This window comes from Clarias gariepinus, chromosome 19 (genome assembly GCF_024256425.1).
Source record: "Clarias gariepinus isolate MV-2021 ecotype Netherlands chromosome 19, CGAR_prim_01v2, whole genome shotgun sequence".
Taxonomy (NCBI): domain Eukaryota; kingdom Metazoa; phylum Chordata; class Actinopteri; order Siluriformes; family Clariidae; genus Clarias; species Clarias gariepinus.
In genome coordinates, this window is record NC_071118.1 from 23355898 (window position 1) to 23375655 (window position 19758).

The 19758-nt window shown below is 38.4% G+C and overlaps 1 protein-coding gene across 1 annotated transcript in view; it reads right to left on the minus strand.

Annotated features, from left to right (window-relative positions):
• Positions 1-19758, minus strand: part of whrna (whirlin a) — a 138635-nt gene that overhangs the window by 4019 nt on the left and 114858 nt on the right. Inside the window, exons 8-11 of the mRNA XM_053479239.1 lie at positions 10594-10665; positions 8055-8511; positions 2860-3026; positions 2242-2364 (exon numbers count right to left, since the gene is read on the minus strand). Of these exons, the coding sequence (XP_053335214.1) occupies positions 2242-2364; positions 2860-3026; positions 8055-8511; positions 10594-10665 (819 nt within the window). The remainder of the gene's footprint in view (positions 1-2241; positions 2365-2859; positions 3027-8054; positions 8512-10593; positions 10666-19758) is intronic.

Genomic DNA, 19758 nt, shown 5'->3' on the forward strand with positions numbered 1-19758 from the left:
TTTGGACAGTTGATCATCCCACCAATACAGCATGTGGTGCTTCCTGAACTGTTTTTACAAAGTTAGAAACACAGAATTGTCCAGAATGTCTGGGTTTGCTCTAGGATAAAGATTTCCGGTCCCTGGGGTAAGGGGTCCAAATGTGTTTCAGCATGACAACCCTCCTGTGCACAAAGGCAATGTCCATGAAGACATGGCTTGCCACGGTTGGACTGGAAAAACCCATGAGGCCGGCAAAGAGACCTGACCTTAACCTCAATGAACATCTTTAGGATGAACTTAAATGCTGAATACGTGCCTGGCCTTTTCGCTGGAATCAATACCTGACCTCACTAACACCATTGTGGCTAAATGAACACAAATCCCACAGCCACATTCCAAATCTGACGAAAGATTCCCAGAACAATGAAGGTTATGGGCTACAATTTGAAAAACAAGACCTTTTTAACTTTAATTAAACCTGCAGGGGTATCATTGTGGTCAAAAGTTCACATTCATCATAAACATGAAAACCATGGCAATATTGGGCTTATAATGATTTCTTTTAACTTGTCTTCTTTTCTGGGTAAGAAAAAGACATTCTGACATTAAAATATGGTCACAATCATATATAAATACATAGATATATAAATACAGAGTCAAAAAATATTCAAACATTTACTAACATTATTAATTCATTTCTACTGAAAGGTCAAAACTTTCTTATAATTCGCCAAGCCCAAGAGTTTTAACTTTCTATTATTAGGTTCATGGTTGATCCTATGATTGATCCTGGTATCTTATCTGTGCCAACATAAAAATACAATTCAGTTCGATTTTATTTACAATGCACTTTGTTTTGGCATGACAATGCACAACCTCATACTGCCCACTGCACCACTTGCGTATCACAGGAACTTGGCTGGACGTTATTGCGGCATCCTCTGTACATTCCTGACCTTGCTCCAAGCCACCTCTAAATGTTTGGGCAACTAAAGGAGCTCCTGGGAGGCCAGAGTTTCAGACATGAGGTAGGCAGTCTGACCATGGCTTTGAGTGATGAGAGAAATTTTCCTCCCCGATGGCATCGAAGCTCTAGTTCAATGCTGGGCTAAGTGCCTTAGTGTTACTGTAGCAGGGGATTATTTAGAGAAATAAAGGGAGTTTTTAACTCTCATAAATGAGTTCCTTTTATTCTGCACAATCAAAAGTCAGGGAAGTCAAAAGATTTGTCTAACTTGTTGTTCACTGATGGAGTATTTGGTACACAACTGTTCATGGCATCTCAATCCCAGGCAAAAGAAGGTTTTTTTAGCACCCATTGGATTGACTAACACAAGCATCAGAACATGAATAGCAGAAGACGCCCCAGATGTTCAAATATAGATTTAAATATCCAGTGAGTTATTTGTCCGAAGCTTGTTGATGGCTAACAAAAGAATCTGCTTCAAACTAATTATAGGTGTGCTGTATGTATCACTTTGATCCCATGCATACTTTATACTTGTTAACCACAAAGTAAGATTATAAAAAAAAAGTAAAAAAAAAGTAAAAAAAGAAAATTGACACCGCAAAATTATGGGTTTTTCCTCTATTAAAGATGTATTTCGTACAATTATTCTGCCCCAGAAAATGAACTTTTTTTTTAATTCCCCATGATATTCCTGTTCATGATGAGAATATGTAACTGCATACTGTATATTAGTGCACTCATTAATAAATATGCTTTTTAAAATTAAATTAATAATTCGATTCAAATGTTATAAATGAAGTATATTTACAGTTATTTTAAGTAGTCTCTTTATTAAAGAACTAGAAACAAGAATGCTTTCATACTTTTGAGAGAAGAAAAACAAGGGCAACTATACTGTAGGGTTATTATATCTATTACCGGTCTGATGAAAGCGACCACACTGTGTTCTACAGAAGGAAATATGACTATGTCCTTAGATTCTTGGTTGAGAAGAGGGGAGCCTGATGTGTTTTTCTGCTGTTGTAGCCAATCCACCTCAAGGGATCAACATTTTGTGGAATCTGAGATGCTTTTTAAAAGCAAGACCAACACTTACCTCTGCTGCAGAGAAGTTCATTTAGAGTTATCAACCTTAAGAACTAACAGCACCTCAGATTAGAGCCGTTATGAAAGCTTTGCAGAGCATAAGTAAATGTAAAATAAAATAAAAATCAGAATAAGAAGGTGCTGGAAAGTAATTTTTTCTCATACAGGGAGTGTAATAAGCATGAGTGCATGATGTTACGCACTTGTATGGTGACGATGCGTGGCAAAGGCTGGCGTGTGTTGGCCCCGCCTTCAATAGCGATACCCAACGTGCTGGCGCTCTTCGGTACTCGCACCAGAGTTGACATGGGCTCAAGAAGACCAGGCTGTCCGAGTCACAGGGAAACAGAAAAACATAAAAAATACTGAATTGAAAAATGTCTGCAAGAAAGAGATATACAGGTACAACATTACACATACACATTTGGCTTTCGTAAACAGCCTTTGCCTTCTGAAATCTAACAACCAAACACACAAAATAATCCCATTCACGATCATTTTAAAAGGCGACAAGCTGTGCTTCGTTCACAGCCATGTGTTCATCTGTAAAGCAGTATTCTAAGTGTATACACATAAAGCGGAGCTCATTTTCAGTGTATTGAGATCATTTTTTAGATGACGGATGAAATGGAAATAAAAAGAAATGAATGAGAAAGAAATATAAAGCATGATAAAGCATGATGTATCAAAGCATGATATTTTAACCCAAGCGCAGACACACAATCTTTATGCAACAGTTCAGCTCAGACATCTATTTATTTTTCTATTTTTGTTTTCTCATATGCGAGTTTTCTCACTCTCTCTGTTTCTCTCGGTCTCACCGGTTTCACAGCGCTGCCCTCCCCTCCCCCTGCACTCTCTCTCAGGGGCCGGGTTCGGGCAGGACGAGGACTGCTCTCTTTGCTGAGGCGTCCCGACTCTGCGATGTCCACGCCGCTGTCCTCGCTTAGTGTCTGCCCACTGTCAGAGAGCTGAGACAGAGTGGACCCTGCAGCACAGACACATACACAAGTCATTATCTACAGCAAAGTGGAAGAATTCGCCCGAGATATGACATATCCATTTTGTCACTGAAATCCAAGATCTCTATTAAGCTCTGGAAGGGTTATACATTTATCATCCTAATAATCAGCACATCAACATCGACAGCTATTAAGGATGGGAAAACCCAGGGGCGACCCGATATGATTTTATCATGATACCTAAGGTGCTGATTTGATTTGTATTTTTATTCTGTTAGTATCGCAATTTTAGAAATAATCCAGATTCAATATTAATTTTATTTTGTTACAATAACAGCAAGTAATTTGCTCCTATCACATGGGATGCTGTGCTGCCAGCCAATGTGTGAATAGTTTACAGTGTGCCATCTGTAGGATTACAAATGAAGGGCAAAATTTTGCCAACTCCAACGTAGACATATACATTGGATATTACAAATCAAATCTGGAGTCAATGTGGCGATACGTGAATTTCAAAAAATCGTTGTATCTCATTCATGCTCCCATGTGAATTTCCACACATAGAAGACTACATAATGAAAACCATGACATCATTAATTTCTAAATCATATAATTTGCAGAACATCAGCACATTTATATATGGAAGCCACTGTCGATTTTAAATAGCTTTTTGTTTTTATTATATTCACATTATTAGGAACACCTATTAAATTTCTCATTAATGCAATTATCTAATCAACCAATCACATGGCAGTTGCTTTAATGCATTTAGGGGTGTGGTCCTGGTCAAGACAATCTCCTGAACTCCAAACTGAATGTGAAAGAAAGGTGATTTAAGCAATTTTAAGCGGCATGGTCAGAGGAGAATAGGCCGACTGATTCAAGCTGATAAAAGAGCAACTTTGACTGAAATAACCACTCGTTACAACCGAGGTATGCAGCAAAGCATTTGTAAGGCCACAACACGCACAACCTTGAGGCGGATGGGCTACAACAGCTGAAGACCCCACCGGGTACCATTCATCTCTACTACAAATAGGAAAAAAGAGGCTACATTTTGCACAAGCTCACCAAAATTAGACAGTTGAAGACTGGAAAAATGTTGCCTGGTCTGATGAGTCTCGATTTCTGTTGAGACATTCAAATGGTAGAGTCAGAATTTGGCGTAAACAGAATGAGAACATGGATCCATCATGCCTTGTTACCACTGTGCAGGCTGGTGGTGGTGGTGTAATGGTGTGGGGGATGTTTTCTTGGTACACTTTAGGCCCCTTAGTGCCAATTTGGCATCGTTTAAATGCCACGGGCTACCTGAGCATTGTTTCTGACCATGTCCATCCCTTTATGACCACCTTGTACCCATCCTCTGATGGCTACTTCCAGCAGGATAATGCACCATGTCACAAAGCTCTAATCATTTCAAATTGGTTTCTTGAACATGACAATGAGTTCACTGTACTAAAATGGCCCCCACAGTCACCAGATCTCAACCCAATAGAGCATCTTTGGGATGTGGTGGAACGGGAGCTTCGTGCCCTGGATGTGCATCCCACAAATCTCCATCAACTGCAAGATGCTTTCCTATCAATATGGGCCAACATTTCTAAAGAATGCTTTCAGCACCATGTTAAATCAATGCCACGTAAAATTAAGGCAGTTCTGAAGGCGAAAGGAGGCTAAACACCGTATTAGTATGGTGTTCTAATAATCCTTTAGGTGAGTGTATAGCCGATGGCTTTATCTAGAACGACTTGTGCTTTGAAGTCTCTTTCAAGGACTATTTTTTTTGAAAAAGCAGTTTATCCTTATTACCGAAATTAATTAAAGAACATGGAAAATAAAATGGGACACAACACAAAAAAATTCATCATTCATTTCAAGTCACATGGGGGCACTGCAGTAATGCAGTAATTGTCTTTAATGTCCAACAAATAGCATTGGCACAAAACAATTTTGAAGCTCTACAAGGGCCAAAGAGGCAACTTTGATCGTGCCAGTCTAGAATATGGAAAATTATATGCAATTCATTGTAAAGACACAGCGATTGTAAATGACTAAAATGAGTAAGCAATGTAGTATTTCATTAAAAACTATTATTATTATTTAATTTCATTCTATAAAGTAAAGCAAAACAATAAATAATTTAAAGCATATTGCTGCACTGACATCACGTAAACAGCAAAATAAATCTGCCAAACTGATACAATTATTTAATTATTAAAAAAATTAAAAACATAATTATTTAATTTTGAAAGTATATATATTCTTATTAGTAATTCTTATTGACTTTATTGTTTCAAACTAAACAATTCTTATCTAGCATGTATTAGGCAAGCTACAATTTGCAGTTTGTGCAATTTGCGAGCACAACGGTCTGGTGTTTTTTGTGAAACAATTAATAAAAAGATTCTCATATTTGGTTATTTCAGTGTTTCTCATCTAAAAAAGTAAAAAATCTTCTTTCATTTAGCTGCCTAGTCAGCATCATGTAAATTTCATGGACACATACATAGACCTACAGTATGATGCATGCACATGGAGCGAAGTCCCGTGACATGCAAAAACGGTCCTGCACAGAGCATGTGTATGTATAAAGCACTAGGAGCACATTGTGGCAGGCTGAGTGCATGCGAATCAAGAAAGCAGGAAGCAAAGAACTTCCACCCACACTGTATGTGCTGATGTAGTGCTGGGAAAAAGCCCTGGATTCGATAGAATCTTCACACAATGGTTTTTATAATGCGTGAAGTAATCACTGCTGGCTAGTGGGGTATGGGTTAAAGGTATGTGTTAATATGCGACATAGTGTTAGCGGTTGGTGATATTACTATTAATATCCAAATATACTTTGATAATTTCTATTTTTTTTTTCAAAAGGGCACCAAGGCACTACAAGAAAAGGGCACAGCAAATGATTGCCTCCGTGCTTTTCTGATATTAATAGGGCATCGCAGCAACTGGTCAAGGCATGACAACAAAATGCCATCGTTGCCGCAGTGAATTTTACACCCTGAGAGCTGGCCTGTCCACAAACGGGCCAAAAGCTGTAAACAACAGCTGACTTAGTGCTCTCTATTTATTATTAATATAATACATTCATATACATATTTGTTCATTCATTCATTCTCTATATCCTGTCTAGGGTCATAGTGGGGCCTTGATCCCATCCCAGGAAACCTACGGCTCAATGTGGGGTACACATTGGATGGGGTGCCAACTCATCGCAGCACACAAGAAACTCAATCATACACTATGGGCAATTTGGAAACACCAATCAACCTGCTGAAAAAGAAACAGGAGTAGAAAAAGTTAGTACCCCCTATTTGAATTTGATGTGTTTTTTGTCTAAAACATAAAAGAGAAATAATTATCTGATCGTTGCGGGTCTTAGTATTAGGCAAATTCAACCTTAACTTAACAACAATATATAACCATGTCATTATTTATTAAACAAAAAATGAAGGCAAAAAATAAAAATAAGTCAGCAATACAAAATACCCCCTATGATTCAATTCCTTGTAGATCCACCTTTAACCTAGTAGTTGTTTTCTGTATCACTTTATCAGTCTCTCACCTTGTTGTGAAGGAATTTTTGCCCCTTCTTCCTTACAACATTGCTTCAGTTCATTGAGGTTTTTGGGCATTCCCTTATGCACAGGTCACACCGTTTCTATTGTGTTAAGGTCTGGACTTTCCAAAAACCTTAGTTGTTTCATTTTTCACCCATTTATGTGAAAGCATAGTGAAAGCAGATTTACAGATGTGCTTCAGATCATTGTCCTGTGCATGACTCATTTTTTTCTTAAGCTTTAGCTGTTGGACAAATTTGCCTCCTACTATACACTGATATACAGTGCAGCGGAAGTAATGGTTGATTCAATGACTGCAAGGTGCCCGTGGGTGCAAAATAAGCCTAAATCATCACCCCTCCCCCGCTGGGCCTAACAGTGGGTGTGACAACTCCTCTTTGATAACTCTACTTTGGTCTCATCCGTTCATACGACATTTTTCCAAAAGGTTTGTCAGATGTAGTTTTGCAAGCCGCAGTTGTGCATCCATGTTCTTTTTATATAGAATAACCTTTTTCCTGGCACCCTTCCAAACAACCCATACTTGTTCAGTCTTCTTCTAATTGTGCTTTGCTGAACGTTATCATTTAAAATGTTTAGTAAGGCCGGTAGGGTCTCAGGTGTAGCTCTTAAGTTTTTTTTGCATTCCTCTGAGCAATCACCAGTCTGACCCTGGGGTGAATGTGCTGGGATGTCCACTCCTGGGAAGTATAGCATTTGTTTTTTTAAATTATGAATAATCATTCTCACTGTAGAACGTGGAGCTCCAAATTGTTTAAAAAAAAATTTTTTTTTAACACTTTTCAGATTGATTTGCCTTTCTCTCTTGGCATTGTTTTAACACACACCTGAATGCTCCAGACCAGCAAACTGCCAAAATGTCTGCTTTTATAGAGGTCCAAACACCTGGCTGAGCATTTGGATGAAACTTAGCCTCTTAAATCCAGTTTTTATTATATTTTAGGCTTAATTTTTTGGTAAAATAATAATGGCATGGTGAAAAATGTTGTATGTTGTTGTTTATCTGATAATGTATTTGCCTAATATTAAGACCCTCTATGATCAGATGATTTTGCGTATGTTTTTACTTACACACACACACACACACACACACAAATAAATAAAGGGGGGTTCTAACTTTTGCACGTTTGTACCTAGGGGAAACCCAATATTGAAAGCCAAAGACTTTCTCTTGTGCCCCAGCACGTACTACCCAGTAAAAATCCTCAGGGTTTATTTGATTCCACCTGGCGACTGATTTGTCCATCAAATCAATTTGTAATGACTTTTTCCTTCTTGACTACTTCAATATGCACATGCAGTAAGAGGTAAATATCTTATAAACCAATAACAGCATCAATAAACAATCAGCCAACAGCATGTTTTATCCCCTGCCTATGCCCTGCTATCAATAAGCAAACTCCTGAGCTAGATGATTCAGTGATCGTATTTTTTAACCAGAAGCTATGTGCTATTTCTTCTTACCTCTGCTTTGGGGAAGTGGTCTGACCTCGTTGACATCAGGCTCTCCGTTGGGCCTGTGCACCTCCACCATGACAAAATGCTGGGTGGAGGCTGGGGAAGAGGGAGCGCTTTGGGGTTTTTCTGGACTCGAGAGTGGAGGCGGAGCAGGGGGAGCTGGGACTGCTGGTGCTGGAGGGGGTTTCAATCTGTTGGGGGACTGAACACGTGGGAAAGGACCAATCGAGTGCTGACTCACCATGGAGAGCTGAGCCAATGGAGGCTCCTTTGGAGGGTTTTTGAATTGTGTGTAGTCCTTGGATGTTGAGTGTGAAGGGGTAGGGATGTGTAGATCAGAGTTAGAGGAATCAGACGGAGGGCGTTTGCTGGGGGCGGGTTTACGGCTGGGGCGACGCTGTACGCGAGGGGGAGGAAGGGGCTTGAAGGAAGGTGGGGGTTCTGATGTGGACCCCATTTCATCCTAGGATGGAAGAACAGGGCATTGGACATTAAACTAATTAAATTTTAAAACTTCTAGAATGTGTCTTACATCAGTCTCAGATTATTTCATGACAAAAAACATTTAATCATTCAATTATCCAGCACAGAATTCTTGTCCAAGATACACGGGTTTGCTCATTCATGCGTGAGTAAAAACAAGAAATAGAATAAAACAAAGTGAAAAATGAAGGAAAACAAAGCAAAAAGCATGAGCAGAAATTGAATGAATGGAGTGACTGGAGAGAGAAACTAATCAAAGGCGTGAATGGGAGCTGTCTGAGTGGTGTTCCAGGCCCTCAGAAATCACTGGAAAACTCCAGTCGAACAAATCCAGGCCTGAAGGTGTCTGTTGCCATGGAAACAGCTGTGACGGGGTTTATTGGTTTTCATTAGAGGTCTTACCCACCTTGACAAAAGAGCACCTGTCTCTCGTTCTCAGCCCTCGTAATACAGGAAGCCAAGAAACACCCACGCACACCGTGTCATTACATAGATATGTGAGAGGTTTTCATCTAATCATGATCTATCACACATGTAGTCCAATTGCCACAGTCAATGATTTTGATATTTCTTTGAAATAGGAAAAAAAATGAAAGCTTGTAATCTAAGAAGGGTTTGATATATAATGTAGTTTGCAGGGCCATCAATAAATGATTATACTAGTAGAATGCTTTTATTTATATCAAAGTTATTTTTAACTTAAACTCTTAATCTATAGAAATATGGCTTGATTGCACATAAAACGTACGTACATAGCTAAGAAACAGAACATGACAAGACATGCTGTTATAGGAAGATAATCAAGAGATGGGCGGTGAATGAAGCACGAAGCAGTCTACAAGCAAAGCTTAACCACCCTAAAAGTGATTATTTTCCAATAATGCCATGTCCTTAAACAGCCTGTTCCTCATACACTGCAGCGATTTACAAATCATTACAAATTTTAATGTATAAATGAACAAAATGTGACACATTTTGACTGTTAAAAAGTTAAATAAAGATTTTCTATCGTGGGAATTTTATAAGTTCCTATTATCACTAATATTGCAGCAACTATAAAAATGATTTCCTCCTGGGCTTCTCTTCAAGGTAATGAGACCAAACCTCAAGTGTATCATGTTACTGAGAAACCAGAAAGAGCACACAAAGTTCAGAACAATAACTGCCAAAGTGCCAACACTGGAGACTCCTACCATAAATTTGACATAAAATAAATATCTCCTTACATAATGCTTCAGTATATCAGTGACTGTACACTGCCTGGCTCAGGAACATTACAGTATATGGCAATAAAATGAAGTCAGCTGACGACCTAAATATACTGAAAGACCAAAGTTATCCCATCACTGCTTTTATCCCCCCAGATGGCACAGGCATATTCCTCAAAATGTGAAAGAGTTGTTCTGGGAGTATCATTTCCACATGTGAATTGGACAAACATTGCATGCTGCAATCAAAACTAAATTTAAAGTCTAACAAAGCTAAAATAAAGTCTTGATTTGGAAGGATCAATGCTTCCATTCTGGAAAGTTGCCAGTCAGACTGGAGAATCTGCCAGCATTGTGGTATAAATGTTAACAAAAAACTGGCTTTTTCTGTATGAAGCCTTTTTTAAAAAACATATACAGTATGTGCACTATTCCTTTTTACCAGTGCATACAAAAAAGTCCAAGCCACCAAACTGACATTATTAGATATACTGTAAATCACCTAAGAAGGGTTTATTATGTCTGTTTCAGGAATGAATGAATTTCCATTGTAAGCGACTTTGCGTACATGCAACTTCAATTACTCTACAATAAAAATTACAATGTTAGTCAATCAATTTTGCATGTATGCTACAGATGTGATAGATAGGATACTAAGTGAAAATTTTTTTTTTACTTCTGCAAAAGAATCACAGTTCTATCAGCATTGCACTATTACTGGCAAGACTTTTTCCAGATCCGTCTTCATACTGTACCTCACACTGTTTGGATGTGTAATTACTGTATGAGTTGTCATAGATTTTCTACCTGAGCCCTGTGTATGTGGTTGTTCCTAAACCGTATGCGTGGCTCACCAGAGAGACGTCGGGAAGGGCATTTCTACTCTCCTGGACATCTTCTCCATTAGTTTCCACCGCACTGTCATTCTGGGGAAGAGATTGGAAGCATAAGTCGAAAGAAGTTGAAAAAACATCCACACATCGAATGTGCTGTCCAAACTGTATTTTGCTGAGTTTCCGCATATTTTGGCAGAAGAATCAACAAAATGATGCCTGTAGGTCCTGTTTAACATGCGTCACTCTTATACTGTACATTCATGGCCGGTTCTGTCTATCGAACACAAACGCCCCCAAAAAAGAATACTGATTAAGATTAAAAAGTGCCTGGAATGGCAGGGAGGTCCTGGGATTTGCTCATCACAGCCGAGTGAGTACACTACTTTGCAGTTCTCCTCATTAATGCTCTCCCCAAGCAAAACAAAAGCCCCATCAATTACCTCTAATTGCTTGTTCAGTGCGAGTATAGAAAGCACTCCTGGCTAATTCATTTGCATTTAGCTTTAAAGACCTGTCTTTTGAAGTAGGTAGATGTTTGCTTGATTTTATGGTAATGTTCCTTGTGAACCTTTTAATTAAAACAGACCTTCGGATGACACTGGTGTCACTGGAACCCTCTTATGGTACAAAAGGTTTCTTCAGTTCTTTAAATGATTGTGTTATTTTCTTCTTGGAACGACATGTGCGATCTTTCATAAACAGTAATGGATAGTAGAGGGCAACGTTGTCTTAAAAAGATCCACATGCAAACAAATCAGGGACAAATGCACTGCTTTAACAAAAACTGCTGACAGAGGTTTACAGCGGGGGTCGTCTGATAGTAAACTGTGGCCTGGGTGCGGCCCGAGAAAGGTATTTCAGCGGTAACAGAGCTAATGAATACATGGCCACAATTTACAGACTTTAAACACTTAATCTATTAGCGTTTTACTATAATAAATCTACTAATATTAACTATAATACTTATACTCACTCTTACTCACTCATCTTCTACTCCGCTTTATCCTGTATTCAGGGTCGCAGGGACCTGGAGCCTATCCCAGAAGGCTTAGGGCACGAGGCGGGGGTACACCCTGGACAGAGTGCCAATTCATCGCACGGCATAACACTAATACTACTACTAATAATAGTTCTATTGATTTAATTAATCTCAAGCGTGCCTGTATTTACCATAACTATACTGAGACATTTAACTTTTTCTATCACTTACCTCAGCAGAAAATAAATAAATAAACAAGCAAAGAAATCAATATAAATTCCTTGACTATAACACTTTAGTATAAAAGCAATATTACACTCACCATTGTGCAGTTACACTAAATATCAGACTGGTTATTATTAGCTACAGCCGAAATCATGGTGTTGCCAATATTCACTATAATCGCACTCTTGCTTGTGTTATTGTGTTCAGCTAAGAGTATATTTTGTTTCTTTGCAAAGTCTGAACCATTGTACAGTATATGCACATCTCTAAGCCTCTTTATTGTGTTCTTTATCTGCTTATTTATTGTCATGCTTGCCTGTTTTATGGACTCTGGAATACTCACTATGATCACTCGAAAGCCCCAAATAGACAGGCTGTTCTGTTTCCAAACTTACTGTATGGTAACAATTACTATCACTATTACATCACTTTTAGTATTTATACACCACTCAGCCATAATAATAAACCCACCCGCCTAATGTTGATTAGGTCCCTCCTTTGCCACCGAACCCTGATCCGACAATGTTTAGGTGGGTGGTACATGTCAAAGTTACAGTACATCCACATGAATGGCAGGACCCCTGCAGAACATTGTCCAGAGCATCACACTGCCTCCCACTTACTACTGCAGGCTGGAATTATCCCACAAGAGCTGCAGTTTTGGAGTGGCACTGACCCAGTCATCTATCTCTCACAATTTGGACATTGTTGAAGTTGCTTAAATCCTTATGCTCAACCATTTTTCCTGCTTCCAAAATGTTCAATTGCTGCCTGATGCCTCCCAACCACTTCAACAATGTGCCATTGTATCAAGATAATTCAGCGTTATTCACGGAACTTTATTCACAGTGGTCATAATGTAACAGCTGATCAGTATATATTAGCCATACGTAGTGTGCAACTAAACTGTGTTTTTACTGATTTCTGCGTAAACATACGGAAACGCCTCTTTAAAAATTTACAAAATAAAAAAGCAAGATGCAAATCCAAATTTGTATGTTGTTGGCTAAAATACTGTATATAATAGGTAGCAGATTTAATGTCCCTGTTTTCAGATAATACATCTTACAATATATGCATCTAAATACAATATAATAAAACAGCAATAAAATGAAACGTTACCCCAGTTAATAACGATTAAAACATTCAGTTTGCACTGATACGTTTGGATTCAGGCCAAATTCATTTAATGTTACATAATAGAAGATTTTTCAGAGGACAGACAGAGGGCTTTGTACTTTGCTGCTTCTTGGTAATGTGTTTTCGAGTGTGTTTGTGATCATTCAGAGAGAAAACAGTATTTTACAGCTGCTTTAACAAAGAAGTGATAACTTGTATTTGATGCCAGTGTTGCGTTATTTCCTAATGACAATGTGTTTAAAAAACACCTGGCTGTAAATATTAGAATTTCTTTTGCATCCCACCTCCCTCACTCCTCCCACTCTTAATCTTGTGTAGGAAATTGTTGTGCACCGAGTAAGCCCAGGTCCTCGACCGGTCCACAATGCCCAGCTAAGCTCCAGTGGAGCAGAAAGCTAGAAGATTCCCGTTGGAACTCTTTTGGCAGAAAGCCATACAGGCTGTGACAGATGTGTGCTCTGCTTTTATTTGCCTTCGAGGGCCACGGAACTCTGACTGCCAATCTGATCGATGTGTGTAGGTCTCAGAAGAAAGTGTTCTGCCAAGGATGCACTTCACTGTTGCTAATGCTGTTTAGATTTTAGATTGGCAGCTTGCACAGAGGTCCAACCACATCAGACCAATGAGCAGGGGAAGAGATAACAATCTTGCTTATATGTACATACCTAATAAACCCTAGTATACTGTAGAGATAAGGATACTTTTATTGTCATCACACCATAGGTACAACCATACAAAAAGTTAATTGCCCTTTAAGATGCAGATCAAATCATGAACTCTCAGGGCTAACACTAATAAAATAAAAACCAATACAGATAAATACAAATAAACACAGAAATACAGGTCTTAAAATCCAGGTAAAGTTTGCAGAAGAAGAATTCTGATTTACTGTCGGGCAAAGATGTTGCGACCTACACACGTTGATCAGATGTATGGAAGAAGGGTAAAGAGTTTATGGCAGGGGTGGGTGTTGTCCGTGTCCATGTTGCTGACATTGAGAGGGCAATTTTTTTTTGTGAATTTCCTGAATTGCACCGAGATGGCGGTTGGATGATGCACTCTGCAGTTATGATTTTCCACTCCATTGCCTCGTGTATGATCCATACGAAGTAGAGATCTAAAGCACAAAACAATGGTGCTCTGGCAGAAGGTAGTCGGGATGGATGATGGGAGACTTGCTCATTTTAGGAGCTAAAGGAAATGGAGGCTTTGATGCACTTTTTTGCCTGTAGCAGTAATGTACCTCATGCAGACATATACCTAGAAACTTGGTTCTATCCCTTCTCTACAATGGATTCTGCTAGTAACCTTAAATCCACTAACATACAGTATCTCTGGTCTTGGCAACACTTACAGCCAGGTTATTTGAGCTGTTTTAGGTAACCAGCTTCTTCACTTCTGCCCTGTGAGCGGATCCCTCTTTTTGACTCAACAAACTTGCTGTTTTTGTATAATGAGCAAACGTCATACTTTTGTTACAGCTGTACCTAGAAAAACAAATATAAGTAAACTAGGTGAATAACAGAGGGGTGAGCACTGAGATGCTGTCACTGATCATTACCGACCCCTGGTCAGGCAAGAAGGCATGAATTCATGGAGCTCTAAAGCTAAGAAGCTTTGGTGGGATGATGGTAGTGATGGGTCGTTCATGAACGATTCGTTCTTTTTGAACGAATCTTTAACATGACTCAGATGAATGAGTCATCTCGGACAGTGATTTGTTCTTTTGTCACATGACTCCTATAGACGATAACTTGAGGGTGTCTTGCATGCTAGAAGGTTACATTTGATGAGCCTGGAGATTACCTGGTCAATGTACTTCATAATTGCAGATGTGTGGGAAATTCAACAGCACTTCACATTTGTCATTGTGGGAAATGAAACAATAGAACGGTAGGAAACTTAACATCAGTAGATAGGGTGAGAAAGAGTTACCGGCATGAGAAGAGGGTGTTTTTGTTTAATAAAACCTACAAACTTTAGTGTAATTTATGTCCAAAGTATTCTTAACTTTTGTTAAAAATTCCATGTATTGATTGAGTTCACATACTGCCTCCTACAACGGGGGAGATAAAAACCACCATAGCCACAATCAAAGTAAACACCATCGATAACAGGCTCAGCATTGAGCCTGCTCATGAACAGAGGCTTGGCACTTCAGATATATTTGTGCCCCAATTGTTCGGTGCTTCTTTGCAGAAGGAAGAGGCCTCCCTGTCCACTCGAAGGCAATAAGTTGTCAAGTCACAACTCCACCTTACCCCACCACCAAATTTATAACTTTAGCACACACAATTTATGTCCCAGCATTCAGAAAATATCAAATCTCAATACATAGTTTGGTAATCCAGATTTTTTTATTTATTTACAAAACACCTGTATAATTTTCTGTACGTTTTATTTAATGTCTAGAAAAATAACTGTCATTTTATTTTAACATTTCATACATTTTATTTAGTAAAATATCACAATATTAGACATTAAAAAAGGGAGCAAAATCTATAAAATGTGTATTTTGTAAAGACTGAAAAAAGCAAATAAGCCAATAAACTGTTTCTCAGGTTTATATAGGGGCTCAAATTGTCAAGGCTGTTAGTTACTGGATTCCTGATGAGAAGTTTGAGGGTTCAAGCCCCAGCACCACCAAGCTGCACTGTCGCAGGCTCTTAACTCTATCTGCTCAAGGAGTGCTGTTTCCTGGCTGACCCGGCATTCTGACACCAGCTTTGTAACTGATATATATGTATATATATATAAAAATCATTTCACTATGCTGTAAGGTACAATTTAATCTTTTTATATAGTCTCTCAGGTCTATCGTAGAGGTAAGAAATATTGCATGCTGCTGTTATATTTATTATTATTACTGATTCTTTATCTGTGCTAAGTGCACATATACAATATACCGTACAATAGATGTGGGATAAACTGTAGAAAAAAGGCTTTAAATTCATAGATTTCATTCATAGAAACCACACACACACACACACACACACACACAAACAGATAGGTGACAAATTAAAGCAAAAACCACTGGCACGGTTTTGTTGGATAATGTATTTCACTGGCATGGTTTGCCTCTATTTTTCCCCTTAGAGAGAAGTGGCTAGGCCAATCAATACTAAGTTCTTCTAAATGATCTTGATTCCATGACACAGCATTTCTATTCTGATGGGAGTAATCTCTTCCAGGATGACTCTGCCCATGTCTACACTGATGATAAATGTAAATTAATGCAAATTATTAGTACAAACATGGTACCTTATTTTTTCCTTTAAATTTGTCTGTCGTTTTTTTTAATATATAAATTGTACAGCTATATACTGTACATTTATGAAATAAATTCATAGCACAGCTATAAAGCATGAACATAAAAATAGGTCATGCCTTTGCATGATATTTTCTTAAACGTTAAAATACAGCGAGCTGGATGCATTTTACTTGACGAGGCACGGCATTCTCCGTGATTTTAATTCAGCACACAACAGCTGTTCTGACAAGTCTGAGAACTTATAATTTCCTGAAGCAAATGACCTTGGGGATTTTACGGTTTATCTTGACCTTTTGGCAATGTAATAGCTGAAACTGATAATAGACAGGGCTCTGTGGTTTGCTGCCTTTATTATACAGTGTCATGTACATCCAGGCGAACATGCTCAGAGTCACAAAGTGCACCTCTCCACTCTCATAATGTTTTTGTTTTGGCTTTGTGTCACTAGTGTGTTACTTGACTGTGTTCAACCTGTTCTGTGTTTTACTTTAATTAGTTTGTGTATTTGCCTCCTGACAAGTTTCTTTCTCCTTGTGAAGTCTTATTTAGGATTCCTCAAAATAAATGCACTGTACCAAACTGTACATTTCCCCCGCTGCTAAGGCGCTACCATCAAGAGTACACTCTTTTTTATCTTTTGTGTAGGTCATATACTGTACCTCTAATTACCTATTACCCCATTAGTGTTAAAAAAGGAGGTGAGTAACCTGTGAGTTATGAGATCAAGGTAAGGGGGAACACGATATACAGGAAAAAAAAAAAACATTATGCACATTTCCTGGAAAAAAAAAAAAACGTGAATTGAAGCTGAAATCCTATTTTGAACAACTGTATAAAATGAAGTTTATTAATCACTATTAGGAGTATAAAAAATGAAAGACTGTATGAAAGACTTTTAACATCAGCCACCATTCAAATACATTTCAATAAGAAAACCAAGTTGAATAGTATCCTTTTACCCCTGCTTTAACCTCTATTTTTCTTCTGCCCGAAAGCCATGCCATCCTTGACCCTTTCTCCATCAAAGTGAACCAGGTGTCCGGTGCTAGTGCCCGTTCACAGGTGGTTCAATAGCAAACCTCCTAAAAACTGGTTTCATTTTTTTGTGGGCTACAGAAAAAGCACCTGATGTAAATGGTTCTTTGTTCTAAGCCAGAAATGTTGGTGTCGCCCGGATTTTCTATCTAAGCGCCGGGATTTGGCTATCTGAAAACTAAGAACTGGTTTAAAATTGGGCACCGGCTCTGTATGAGCTCCGGAACTGCCTTGGTGGAAAAAGAGGCACATTATTGCTTAATTATCTAACAATGGCAACAATAGCACTTGGTCAGGTCAATAGTATGACCAATGGGGAACCAACACCTACAGTAGCAGGAACAACCAATAAGATTACTAAACAAGAGCACAGTAATATCTCAAAATAGTCTAGTTTTATGCTGTTGTTTTGAGGTACGGTTTCATCTGGCATAACATTTTGCATAACCTAAGTTCTTGAGTAGCAATTTTAGGAACAACTTAAGCAAGTTTAAAGCTGTCAGAGGTAAGTAAGCACTAGTCAGATGTGGCTAAATGTAGGAGCTCCGTAAAGCCTGTGTACGTACGTGTAGCCTCCACTACAGCCCTAATTAATGGTACCTATGGTCTATTTATCTACCTTTATTCATTTTATGTGTTCTAGATTCACTTTACCAGGTGAAAGATGTATACTAAGAGCAGAAGAAAAGATACACGTTTAGGCACAATGTCAGTGATAAGGAAAAGTCTCATTTGGTGCCTTCATTCCCAATAGAGCATAAGTACCGATCTGAGCAAATTACACAGATACTTTATCATTCCTGAATCAGCCAAATCCCCTACTAATTATATTACTGAACATCCTCAGGTAAAACTAATCCAGCTTGAGAAGTGGTTAAATGTAAGTAGTGTGTTTTTTTTAGAGAGATAGAGAGAGAGAGAATAAAACAAATGAGACACAAAAAGAATATTTAAACAGAAGACAAAATGCAGTGTGTATATCCATGTATATGAAGGTATGTTTTTATATCTCGGTAGAAACCAAAGGTCCCCACAAAGATAGGAATGTTTTAAACATTCTGACTTATGGGGACTTTTGGTTGCTCCTCATGAAAAAAAAAAAAAATAACGAAGTAAAACACAAACACAAACACACACACACAAACTAAAAGAGCTTAAGGGTTTGCTTTTGGCTAATAAGCTTAGGATCAGGGTCAGAGTTAACTTTAGGCATATCATTAATGAGCTGTATCAGTAAGCAGTGTTGGGTGTAGAGTACTTGGATTACTTTTTTGGTGTAACGAGTAATCTAACGTGTTAGGTCTGCTATTTAAATACTCAGTTATTTAGTTATAATTTTAAAAATGTAATTCATTATTCAGACAATTTATCCGTGAGCCAGACAGCAGCGATTCCGTTAGTGTGTGTGTGTGTGTGTGTGTGTTTATTCCTGCTGTTATACCCCTATTTCACCTATGTGGTTTGATTCGTGATGGGACGTGGTGTTAGGCACCGTGACCATCCAACGTTCCCCGAAGTTCTGCAAATCCGTGAGCATCCGCAAGGACAGACACGCAGAAAGTTGGAAACCTAATCACAGCGCTTTAACTCACTATGAATCATGATTTTCTGCCATCGCGCGAAACTGCGTAGGTGAGATAGGGGTATTAGTAGTTAACAGATTATGGGTGAAACTTCGCTGATTGATGGTACAATAATTATAAAGGTCTTGACTAAAACAACATGCATGAGGAATCACAAAGGGGTTTTTATTTTCTGCAACGGAAAAGTACTCTAACTAGTTACTTTCAAATTCAAATACAAATTTTATTTGTCACATACACAGTCATACACAGTACGATATGCAGTGAAATGCTTGAACGACCGCCTGTGACTGTACTTTTATCAGAAAATCGTGCTGTAATGTGACTTTTTAAATGACAGTAATTTTGTAATGTAATTAGTTACTTTTTAAAAGTAACGTCTCCCAACACTGTAGTAAGTATGTTCATCTAATATGCTCAGAATGACAGTAAGACACACATGCATGTGTGTGTGTATATACTGGATGTGTGTAAGATTGCATGAGAAGTGGAAAGAATTAAGTCAGGCCACTGCAAACAGGTCTGTATCTGTGTCCTACCTCCATCATATCAATCAACCACAGCAGTCGCTCCTAATTGGACGCAGAGGGAACACTGGGTGTTAAACAGTGTCTGAAATCCAGGATAAAGTACTCCAGGCTATACAATTCAGCAGGAACTCAGAGCTTGTCTATCTGTTACACCCACACACACTGCACTATTCTGAATCACTTCTTAGAGTTTGACCAGCTAACACACTGAGACACACAATCACTACGACAAACAGACCGGATTTAAACACCCCTCTCACATAACACAGACTTTAGCAAATATTTCATAGTATACATGTGTTATTAACTTACACATTGTATGTAGGGGTGAGTCAAAAATTATTTGCACTTTGTCAGCAGAATTCATTTTAATTAACTTTTTTTAAAAAGACAAAAATGTTTGACATAATTTCCTTGCTT